The 12,739-nt window shown below is 42.3% G+C and overlaps 1 protein-coding gene across 1 annotated transcript in view; it reads right to left on the bottom strand.

The window, feature by feature from the left end:
* The window catches only part of sart3 (spliceosome associated factor 3, U4/U6 recycling protein), a 78,424-nt gene that overhangs the window by 44,687 nt on the left and 20,998 nt on the right, over window positions 1-12,739 (bottom strand). The window contains exons 6-7 of the mRNA XM_060906775.1: window positions 1,611-1,735; window positions 1,356-1,511 (exon numbers count right to left, since the gene is read on the bottom strand). Of these exons, the coding sequence (XP_060762758.1) occupies window positions 1,356-1,511; window positions 1,611-1,735 (281 nt within the window). The remainder of the gene's footprint in view (window positions 1-1,355; window positions 1,512-1,610; window positions 1,736-12,739) is intronic.

The following is a 12,739-nucleotide window of genomic DNA, read 5'->3' on the forward strand; positions in this document are numbered from 1 at the left end:
TTGCGACAAAGCTTTCGCAGATAGCTTTTCGCAGACAGTTGTAATTTATCGTTGAGCGGGCAGTAATAGGCGTGCGCGATGTTATTCACCGCTACAACGCAAGGGGGCGCGAAGTCGCGAAATCGCTAGGAGTAGTTGGTGGGTGTGGTTAGTGGAGTGTTTATCCTCCGGTTACTTATAATGACTAGAACTGGAGTCGTATAGATGTACATACTTCCTCACTTCCTCGATCAACCGCTCTTCGTGCTGCTCCATCTTCGCTCGTGTTTTTAAAAATGCCGGTCGTGAAAACAAACCAAACCGGGAAAGTAGGGAAGGGGAAGTGCGTGTACAGCGGAGGTAGAGTGGACCAATCAGAGCCCTCTTGTCTGCGACGCTTCTGCGGTGATCACAATTTTTGGGAGGTGCGCGCAGAGCGTCTGCGAAGGTGGGGGGGCTACGCAGACGCCATCTGTGACACCGTCTGCGAGGACTGCATTGACAACATAAATTGGCCTTTACTCTCCCTTGATCAACGAAGTCGGCGGGGAATTTGTGGTTATTATCGGTACAAACAGCGCGAATCACAACTTAAATGAGTGCGGTTCAGTTTGACACTATTGTCAGTCCGTTAGATAAACATTTAATTTTATTAAAATCGAAAATTAATATTTAGAGCCTGTGGGCTACAAAAATAAGTCATTAAAGTAGCCGGCTGGACTTGATTGTGTAGTCGGCTGTATGGCCGGCAGCGGCGCTTGTGGAAAGCCCTGCATTCCGCGCAGAATATAGAACTGAATCAGCTCTGCGCATGCGCCGTGCGGCACAAAAAAAATGGCAGCCACCATGAAGGAAGGAGATCCGGAGTTTTCAAACATTTGCTTAAGTGTGAAATCGCAAAATGGTATTCTAGCCAACAACAACATAGTAAAGATTCAGAAAAACAAATCATTCAGTGATCATTTTAATAGTGTAATTTCATCCAAACTCGGCCTAACGCTCGATTTAGAACTACAAAAAGTCCGTGTGTCGGACATTTTAAGTACCTTTGTAAAAGTTTTGCAAATGTTGCAGTCAGCATTTAAAATGCTAACTTAAAGTTTTTGTACAAGTTTCAGTTGATTAAACTGTCATTTTATTAAATGCGTCTGCTTTTGTAATAAAAAAGTACTGAAAGAAAAAGCAAACAGCATTGCGATTTCTTATCCATCCATATATATATATATATATATATATATATATATATATATATATATATATATAATAAAAAAATTAAAAAATCCCTCCCTCCCGAAAATTTTTTTGTTCACCCGGTGGACAGGAAACGGATTTTTTTTTTTTAAGGATGGCCCTACAGTGCAGGTCCTAATGCTTACCAGATACGTAGTGTATTTGGCCCAAAGGTCTGGAACTAAGCAGTTCTCCCCCAGCGCTCTCTCAAATATGATCTGAACTCGAGCAGGGTCTCCCTCCTTCATCTCATACTCGATGTAACTCTGATACTCTGCCAGCTTCGGCGGCTCTGACACCAACTGCAGCACAGGAAGAAGCACACAGACGTGACCATGGCGGACAGTTTGCTTTGGGTTTTTTTCTTCATTTTTTGAAACACAGTATGATGCGTGTTATACCAGAGCCTCCTCATAAGGCTTGCACTTCTCCAGCTGCTGCAGAGCTCGCTTGTAGTGCTGCGTGACGGTCTCTGGCACACCCTCGTCCGTCCAGTCAGAGTATTCGGCGTATGTGCTCTCCATATCTACAGTTCACAGAAGGCTTATTAACATACACTCGATGCACTGAAACCAAATATTCTTACACTCTTCAGATTTTAGGATCAGGGAATCTCACTGGGCACGCACTATAGTTTTTAAGAATATCTGTTAGTATTAAACTTTCTTTGTAAGCATTTTCCTCAAAAAGACATACAAATCAATTTGCACTATGCACATTAAATTATGCAAAGTAATAGCCGTTAGGCCAAGAAAAAATAATTGTTTGTTTCCGGTTACCCGACCGACCGTTTAAAAAATGCCCCGACCCTAGACTTTTTATTAGATGTTTAAAAAAAAAAATGTATTTTCGCCGACCAACAATAAATTTTGAAAAAAAAAATATATATCTGCATTACGATTTGCATAATATTGTCGATCTGACAAGTGACTAATTCTAAAACGCATATATCGGACAAGAAACACTCATTGATTTCTCACGGCCTCAATCTGACGTCATGACCTCTTTCCGGGAAACTCCGGCTTGTGTTGTACACAACGCTAGGCATCATGGCGGCCAACGAAGTGTTCTCGATTATCGTGATCGGTTGCGACCACACGGAAGATTGCAAGACAATAAGTTCATTTTATAAGTTTTCAACTGTAAAAGAACTCTACGAACATTATCATCCTCCGCTGGACGAGTCATGCAAACAGTATACACACAGCGCCCAGGCTAACGGCGGTATCGATATCACGATGGAAGTCACGTTGGAAAGCCTGCTCAGCAATTTTGGCTTGCGGGCGCTGACATTTGAATGTAAACGGAAGCCGGAGTTTCAAAAAAATGTTAGCTATCAAAACAAAAATACTAAACGTACACTGATTAATCATTTTGTATAATAGCAGGTCCAAAAGTCTAAAGATGTTTTTGATTGTTCTTTGTATTCATATTAAACATACAAGTTCACAACATAGTGTTCCTAATAAAGTTAAGGTTCAACATTTGTAGTTATGTTTATAGTTCCTTTAAGCGTCCGAGCACTCCATATTTTATCCATGGGCTCCGAATCCTGTATTCCACAAGCTTCACTGGTTTTCTTAGGCCTGGTTCTGGATGGTTGAGTCACAGAATGACACTTCCCCACTATGTGCCACTGTTTGTCCCACACCTAAAATTTATTTAAAAAAAAAAAACTACCTACCCGGTATTTTGTGTGATAAAAAAATAAATAAAATAAAAAGACCTACCTACCCTATTTTTTTTCAAGATGTAATAGGAAACAAACAATTATATTTTCTTGGCCTTAGTTGTTATCTATTCTGATCCACGCTGATTTCACAAACATCTGATACCATACCGTAATCCATTAAAGGTCCCATGGCATGAAATTTTCACTTTCTGAGGTTTTTTAACGTTAAAATGAGTTCCTCTGACCTTCTTAAGTCACCCCAGTGGCTAGAAATTTCATAATGTGTAAACCAAACTATGCCCAACATTTGAGAATGGCGCGTCGATGAGCTCTTCCCTTTACTACGTCAGCAAGGGAGATGATCCCCACGCCCCCTCTCTGGATTCCCACCCACTGTATGGATTGCCCCGCCCAGTTGTAGTGAGGAGACCATAGAGGACACAACAACATGGCATCACCTAAGCGAGCGAAACATGGAAATTGCGCTGTACATGGATGTGACAACACAGAAAGGAGTCTGTTTTTACTGCCGACGGGAGAGCCCCTGAAGACGCAGTGGCTTAATTTTATTTACTCCAATAATACGCCGTCGAGTCTACCTAAGACGGTGTATGTTTGTCGGAAGCATTTTCCTGAGGAATGTTTCCACAACTTGGGACAGTACAGGGCAGGTTTTGCACATCAACTGTCACTGAAGCCTGGGTCCGTACCAAGCATCCCTGCCACATCAGCCACAAACACCGAACAAGTAAGTGTATAACTGTTAAGTCGTTTTGCCGTGTTTTAAAATCGGTGTGTTAGCCTAGCAATGGCTACATTAGCTGTGCAGCTAACCGCTTCCTGCAGTTAGCCAGGTAATCTGCGCTACAAAACTAAAGAGCATGCAGCATGCTCTGTTAAACTGAGTTTAGTCTGGAAATTGACTGTAACTTATGAGCTTATGTTTGACTATTGCTCCGCAATGCATGTCTTCTGTTGGATAAGCGATATGTTGCTGTAGTTGCTGCTTCTATCCTCTTTGGTTATGGAGTGCGTGTTCAAGCCTAGGGTATTATACGTTCGTAAACTACCACTCCGAACACTCTCACTCTCTCTTCTCTGTGTCACGTTGAGTTTACGAAAGGAGTCCGAGGGAGAACAGGTTTTGTCTTAGCAGGCGCTGATAGCAGCGAGTATGTGTGCGCACAGCTTGGTCAAGCCCCTCCCCCCATGGCCAGCCCCCACCCTCTACCCTTCCCCGCCTCCTGCTTCTCATTAGCAAAACGACGCACTGGGAAAAGCGCTGAAATGGGGCTTTCTCCCAGGAGGCTATATCTATGTGCCGAGGGTTCATTTTGAGAAAGGCTGCGGATATAACATCCGGAAACCTCCACGAGCCCGTTTAAAGCATCAACAAACCACCATGCCATGGGACCTTTAACTCATTTACAGCTCATATAAAACAGAAATTACATTTAGGGGAATCTAACACAGAGCAAAGCTGTCTCATTTTAGTCAGAGACGCGTCTCTTTCCCATCAACTGCGTATCCTGGGCTTACTAGCAAGCAACATTTCATCAATGTGGACCATTTTCTTCAGTCATCAAATGGTCATATACTTAACAGGTGGTCCTGCGTGTGGTAAACCGTGGCCGTAAAAGAATACGCATGATCGGTAACAATACTCAGACAGGCTATTCCTTTCGAAAGGTGCTCAATTGATAATTAAAGGCCCAATGTGTTCCATGAAACGTTCCCCACACCATTACACTACCACCACCAGCATGAACTGTTCACACAAGACAGGTTGAGTCTATAGATTCATGCTACTGATGCCAAATGCTGACCCCACCACAGGGTTCCCCCGGCTTCTGAAAAATATTCTCCACTTTTTTCCTTGAAAAATAAAGTCAAAGAAGTATTTTTCACTTTTTCTTAGTCTGTATTTTTTTAGTTACTGACTTATCAAAGTAGACTTAATACAGGTTTACACCAAACTGGCACAATTCAAATATTTGTACAGATACAGCAAGGCCCTCGGCAGCCCTTTCTGTGCGGAGTTTGCATGCCCTCCCCGTGGGTTTCCTCCGGGTGCTCCGGTTTCCCCCACAGTCCAAAGACATGCAGGTTAGGTTAACTGGTGACTCTAAATTGACCGTAGGTGTGAATGTGAGTGTGAATGGTTGTCTGTGTGTCAGCCCTGTGATGACCTGGCGACTTGTCCAGGGTGTACCCCGCCTCTCACCCGTAGTCAGCTGGGATAGGCTCCGGCTTGCCTGCGACCCTGTAGAACAGGATAAAGCGGCTAGAGATAATGAGATGAGAGGAGTTTGAGCTTACTAAAGGTTATTTTAGCATGGAATCATTCAAAAGAGGTATTAGGACTCTCTTTAGCCTTTACTTCAACACAAAACTTCATATACAATTGAACAGAGTCGAGAAAAATCTTGGAATAACTAACAGCGAAGGAATTCGAATTTCCCGTCGATTTACGAACTGAACACAGAATGACACTGCGTTTTTCATCATACATCGTTTATCATGCATGTACTTAATTTCAGTTTCTGTCTCATTATCATCAAGACCCATAATGTCTCAGGAAACTGAAGCACGTGTCAACTGACTTAAATATCACTAGTAAAATTTATCAGTTTAACTAAAATATATCATTTCTCACTCACATATCTCTCCTTTAGGAACAATTCTAAGCTACATTATTATATTACAACATTCAAAATCCCAGATGACATCCAAGTCAGTTGTTTTGTATTCATCTCTTACTTTTTTGAGGGTGAAAATACCCGGGGGCTATAGCCCCGAGTGATGGGGCCTAACGACGCCACTGCGTTAGCCACGGGAACAACACGCCATGCTTCCCAAAATACAGAGCCCTTCAGTTGCTTGCCGGCTGACAGCACTTTCACGTTGGTGTTTTTTACCGACCCCTGTATTACTGACTCTGTCCAATGTGCTCACGGACGGTAGGGGCTCTGAGCATGCCTCCCCCGTACCTGCTTCAGCCCTTAAAGTGCCATTCCACCATTGGATGTATTCTTTGGCATAAAATACAATATATTTTGACAACATATATAAATGGTATCACTAGATAGAGAAATCTTTTAGCTTCAAAATGATATATCAAACAATTTTTTGACAACGACAAGTATATTAATTTTGCGACCAAAGTCACCTACCCTTTTAATTTCCGCGCGTGAGGTCATCGGCAGGTTCCCCTTCTTGTGTACCACATGACGTGTGACATGGCACAGATTATCAGCAATGGTGGATACAGCGCGATAAAAATAATACCAATAAATCTAGCTAATACCAACAAATCTAGCTAACTGAAAGATTAACTCAATTTTTCGCAATTTTTTTGGCCCCCATATACGAGGAGAAATGACTCTCTCACTTTGGGGGTTTCCTGGTCTAAAAATAGACCGACATGTGGTACACAAGAAGGGGAACCTGTCGATGACATCACGTTTCACTACCGCGCGGAAATTAAAAGGGTAGGTGACTTTGGTCGCAAAATTAATATACTTGTCGTTGTCAAAAAATTATGTTTGATATATCATTTTGAAGCTAAAAGATTTCTCTGTCTAGTCATGTTGTCATAAAATATATTGTATTTTATGCCAAAGAATACATCCAATGGTGGAATGGCACTTTAAAGGGGAACTGAAGGCAAATTTTTTATCATCAAAATTCTATTTCTCATTTTATTAAATATCGGAAAAAATGCATTTCTGATCGCTATTTTGTCACTGCTATAGCAAGTTATGAGTGTTTGAAATATGCTATGTAATATATATCAGTCCATATATCAAAGCAATGGCCGTAAACGAGATTCGCTGAGACCTGTGCGAGACATCGTAGGACGGAAGTAAAACGTACAGCGGAAATCAAAGTGACCAACATCTGCCAACGTTGTCAAAAGACGTGCACACCCTCTTTCGAATGCTGATGTAATCAAGCCGGAAGTTTTGTTTGTTTTGACAGCAATCAAGAAAATTTGAAAAAAAAAAAAAGCAGGCAGCAACCGTCATTTAAACTCATTTCTGTGCAATATTTCGTTTGGAAAACAGTTTTCAAAATGGCGGCGCTGACACTTCACGTTTCGAAGTCTCGCACAAGTCTGGTGAAGATCGCGCGGATAAGCGACGCCTGCCGTGGACCAAACGAACTAAATTCAGCATGGCTAAAAACCGAATAGGCCGATAAGTATATTTAATTGCAATTAGTTGCCAATACGAGTCACGATATAAGGTTACTAAAACTAAAAATGTAACTGAATAAAACACGTTAATTAAGAAATAAAGCAAGTTTACAAATGAATTCAGTTCTTTAAATCATCTTCAGTGCTTGAAGAAGCTTGCCCAAAAAACTTCACCAGCTTAGACTGCGCCATTGTTTGGTTCACGCAGAGATAATTAAACCACCACACCAGGCCGATTAAGACGCATTGCGACTGTTCAAAAGCTTTGCGCTCACTTGGTCATTATGTGTAGTCGATTTTGATTGGTGCTCATTGTTTACACTCTGGCTTCCCACCGTCTCTTCACTGGACTTCAGCAAATGGAGGGATTTCTATAAAGGATGACTTGTGATACAGATGACAAATACATTCATCACTGTGGTCCCATCTGCATCCCGTCATTGCTGAGGAGTGTGCTCCCATCACCCAATCAAGCATCCAGCCAGAGCAGGTCATGATATTTTTTAACCATAATAACATGCCATTGTTGTGTTATGCCTGATGTCAAGACTCTCGTCTCTGTGAGCCTACCACACAGACTTAATATTTGTGTCATTTTTAGGGCATACCTAACAACCTGTGTTTCCCCCCCCCAATCTGTCCCTCTGAGTTACATGTTGGTCCTGGGATTGAGATGCTGGCCTCTTCTGGCCCTCGGACCTGCCTGATCCATCCTGGTGCCCTGTGTCTGGTTGGAGTTTTATCGCATCGCTCCTGTGGAGGACGGCCCCATGAGGACAGTTGAGGGTTACACCTGGAGGACGCTCTGGACTCTTACAGTAATGCTTTTATGGCTGAGGACTACAGTTAACTTGCTAACTTTAGGACTGCAGTTGTCATGAACAGTTTTGCACTCAAGTTTCCATCAATGAAGAGTTTAACATCAACGAAACTGACTTCATGTTAAAACTGTTAATGTTATAGTCATGCTGTCTGTTGTTGCCCAAATGAGGATGGGTTCCCTTTTGAGTCTGGTTCCTCTCGAGGTTTCTTCCTCATGTCGTCTGAGGGAGTTTTTCCTTGCCACCATCGCCACAGGCTTGCTCATTGGGGATAGATTAGGGATAAAATTAGCTCATGTTTTAAGTCGTTCAAATTCTGTAAAGCTGCTTTGCGACAATGTTTATTGTTAAAAGCGCCAGGGTTTCCCATACATAGACCATTGTGTGGCGCAGCACCACACAATCAGACTCGCGATTTTGAAAAAAAAAATTTTCCGTTGTGCATCGTTCTGTTCATTCATAGTGCTTTTTCTTCTTGTTCGCGCGCACAGAAACAGACGGAGAGGCGTGCTAATTAAAAATAACCAGGGATGAGAATTTTCTGCTGATCGGCGGATTTCCGACTTTTTCAGACCAAAATTATCGTTTTTGAGATTGATGTAAACCCACTGAGAAATTCTCGGGGGGGTATGGTTAACGATGTGGTCACCTTATAACGCAGACATCCCAAGTGTCCCGGAAGTTCCGGGAGTCTCCCGCATATTGATAGCGGCTCCCTGATGCCCGCACATTGGAGAATATCTCCCGGAATCTAGAGCAAGCGAGCAAGCACGTGCACGCGAAACATTAATGTCTGCATCGCGCATATGACGGAGTGCGCGAGGGAGCGCAAGAGAGGGCGCATGCTAGACAAAGAGCATCCTGATTGGGTTACTCAGCAAAATAAGCCAATCAGCTTTCAGTGTGGGCGGGCTTCTCTTTTCTCGAGGACCGAAGTTTTCAGTTGAGTCAATGCAGCCTACAGGATCGGCATGGCAGAGAGAGAGAGCGCACGCCCCAAAAAACCAAAGTACAAAACCCACTTCACCTCAGATTACACAAAAGAATCTCCCTGTCTGATAAGGGTCAACAATAATGACAGTTTCGCGCGATGTACTGCTTGCAACAGTGATTTCAGCATTGCCCATGGTGGCTTAAATGATTGTAAAGGACATGTTGAGGTGAGGAGCGTCATTTCATGCGCATTATATTTAGGTCTACAACAGGCTGGAGGGCGGCACGGTGGTGTAGTGGTTAGCGCTGTCGCCTCACAGCAAGAAGGTCCGGGTTCGAGCCCCGTGGCGAGGGCCTTTCTGTGCGGAGTTTGCATGTTCTCCCCGTGTCCACGTGGGTTTCCTCCGGGTGCTCCGGTTTCCCCCACAGTCCAAAGACATGCAGGTTAGGTTAACTGGTGACTCTAAATTGACCGTAGGTGTGAATGTGAGTGTGAATGGTTGTCTGTGTCTATGTGTCAGCCCTGTGATGACCTGGCGACTTGTCCAGGGTGTACCCCGCCTTTCGCCCGTAGTCAGCTGGGATAGGCTCCAGCTTGCCTGCGACCCTGTAGAACAGGATAAAGCGGCTACAGATAATGAGATGAGATAACAGGCTGTCATGAAAAGACCAAACTTATTGAAGATTTCCGTAAAGTAACAATGTATGAATATACATCATATCACATATATCAAATACACGTCATGTATAAGTGTGTATCTTTTCATAAATGGGGTTAGCTTATCTAATGTAGCATGTTGGAGAGAATCATAGTATCATATCTATATTTCTGATAAAATTTTAGGTATGATACCGTGTATAACTCTCCTACTTATTGCTCATTTCATAGGGGGACGGGGGGATTGCTGGCATGTGCCGTGCGGGAGCGTCTGCCCAAACTTTAGGCTGAGATGCACTTATAGTTTTTGATTTTAAAAAAAATTCCAATATGTAATGCCCATTGTACATGCCTGTTCTTTAATTCAAAATCACCATCTCGATCTTCAAATTGGCCATATGGTATCTGTATTACATTACACAACATCCTGTCCAGATAAAACCTCGTTATTACACACAGCAGTTGAAAGGGAAGTGATAAGTGATGTTGAATGTTGCCTGCTTAATATGCAAGACCTCCTGTTACCATGATAACATCAGAAGAAAGCTTAAGAGAATTATATGATAGAACTTTTTTCTGGTTTGCACTTCATTTTAAAGGATTAGAGTATTCAAAGACATGAATAGCAAAAATGCAGAAATATAATACTGTAGAGCTCGTTTACATTAAAAGGTGCATTGATTTTTTGAAATCATCAAATGTGAATTGATTAAAAACAAGTCTCTTGTACCATATTAATCATTTTCACCTGGTAGTCCACCAAGAAGGGAAATTTATTTCCAAATACATTGCAACTTTTTGCTGATAAAATTAATGGTTTTGGGGTGTTAAAAAAAAAAAAAAAAAAGCCAAAAATCATTAGCTCCCTGCCCCTGGGCCCCGCTGGGTGCCTGCAGCCCCCAAACCCCTGGCTTTTTTCAGACTTTAATATTTTTCCATTCTCATCCCTGAATAACGCAGCCTTCCCGATTCACCTTCCGACCCCTTATTTTAAAAGGTAGCCTACATCGTGCTCGTGATGAGCTTTATCATAGCCTTCTTGGCTTACAGGAAATGGACATCCTTGAGTCAGGCTGTAAACCAATTTTGATGCATACAGTAGCAGCTTGACGCGAGGAACCGGCCTTATTGCATTATCCCGTTTATCCCGCTTCAGCATTCATGCAAGTTTATTAATAATGGCTTGACATTTACAATAAATAAGGATTTCCCACTAGCCTAAATAAAATGTTATACTCACGGGGACGCCTAGTTGATGCTATCTGAAGCATAAAATCTGAATATTTTAAGAAACATCTTTATTAGCTTTATTGGCGAAGTAGCTAAACCATCACTGCACTGGATTTCTCAGCTATGAATAGAGTAAGCACATAGAAATTCAGCATTCCTTTATTTTTTTTGATGTAATGGAAATTTAGTGCTTTGATGAAGAAAATGTACTTTATCCATAGATTAAAACAGACCTCAGGAATAGGCTCCAAGGGGAACACCTGGCAGCCTGCTTACGAATCTCCATAAATGGTCCCGAACCCAATGACTTCCCTTACGATAGGGCACTTGAGTTTTTTTTCAGGAAGCCACGCAGAATTAAATGTTCTGATAGGGCATGCAGGCTTTGCACCAATTAGGGTAATGCTTTTCATTATTGTTAGTTGCCTTGGTGTTACCTTAAGTGGTTTCTTACATCTAATTATGATATTTTACTTTATTATTACTTTGTTACATTATACTATTTATTTCATTTTAGTATTGGCTGAGGTAAGTGTTGAGTTCAATATTTAAAATAAAAACCTCCAGCTTGTTTTTTGCAATTTATTCCTTGAATGTCAACTAAAGAATGATTGAAAGATTGCCACCAAAAAGGCAAAAAACTAAACTTTAACTTCAATTTTGGTGAGTAATTTTCATAAATTTAAAAAGACAGGTTTTCCACCAACATCAAGCCCAGCAAACTAATGGCCTGCCCTGTAATGTAAAGTTGGGTCGAGGAATGAAACCAGGCAGGGTTCTGGTAAAAATTGTTTTAGCTGTCTTCTCTTAAAGAACTTAAATGAATTTAGATTGAATTGAATAATCTCAAATGCTTCTTGTAGCTTTAAAATAGTCCCAGCAGGTGACTCTGAAGAAAAATACTGTGTGTTTGAACACCGCCCGCTGTAAACACTTTGCATACACCCCAATGACCGACTCCACCGACCGCCACGACACCACCGCGCACGATTCCCTCATCGGCACAGTGGACCACCACAAATTGCTACCTGGTCTGTGGGAAACACTGAGCGCTATACAAATAAACTTGACGACTGCTAGTAATTTTCTCTTCGTCACTGACGGATTATGTTTGTCAATGACGAGCACCAGCGGTTCCCGCTGGCGCATCTGTATGGCAGAGCAGAAATCGAGACTCATCAGGCCAGGTGGCATTTCATGAGCCCAGATCTTCAACTGTCTAGTTTTGGCGAGCCTGTGCCCACTGCTGCCTCAGATTCCTGTCAGCTAAGAACAGGAATGTGGTTTTCTGCTGTTGTAGCTCATCCACCATGAGATTTCACATATCGCGTTCTGAGATGCTTTTCTGGTCACCATGGTTGTAAAGAGTGCTTATTCAAGTTACTACAGCTTTCCTGTCGGTTCAGATCAGTCTGGTCTTTCTCCTCCGATCTCGCTCATTAACAAGGTGTTTCAGCCTGCAGACCCTCCGCTCACAGGACGTATCTTGGTTTTCACACCATTCTGCGTAAACTCTCGAGTTTGTTGTGTGTGAAAATCCCAGCAGATCAGCAGTTTATGAGATACTCAAACCAGCCCATCTGGCAACAATAACTATACCACAGTTAAAACCACAGAGAGCACACATTTCCTCATTCTGATGTTTTATTTTATATATTACACACACACACACACACACACACACACTCCCTTATGCACGCAGTTCTTGTCCCCATTTCAAGGTCATAAAAAAAAACAAAGCAGCACAAGTGCAGGTTACTGCAGCCATAGAGGAATATGGATTTCCTAGAAAAGAGCATAAAAGCCAGGGAAACATGTGCCAAGCTGCTCAGAAGCGTAATATGGGTTTTGGCTTTGTTCAGTAAGAGATGCAGTAGCTCTGGCTTTCTCCTTTTTTTATCAACACACACAGTCAGACCATCTGGCGAGGCGCAGGTGGAGTGGGTGGGCAGCTCTTGGCTCCTTGTAGAACTTGCGCGTGTGTAGGTTTGCATGGAAAAGCTGAAACCACACACTTC

Source organism: Neoarius graeffei, chromosome 24, assembly GCF_027579695.1.
Source record: "Neoarius graeffei isolate fNeoGra1 chromosome 24, fNeoGra1.pri, whole genome shotgun sequence".
Lineage (NCBI taxonomy): Eukaryota > Metazoa > Chordata > Actinopteri > Siluriformes > Ariidae > Neoarius > Neoarius graeffei.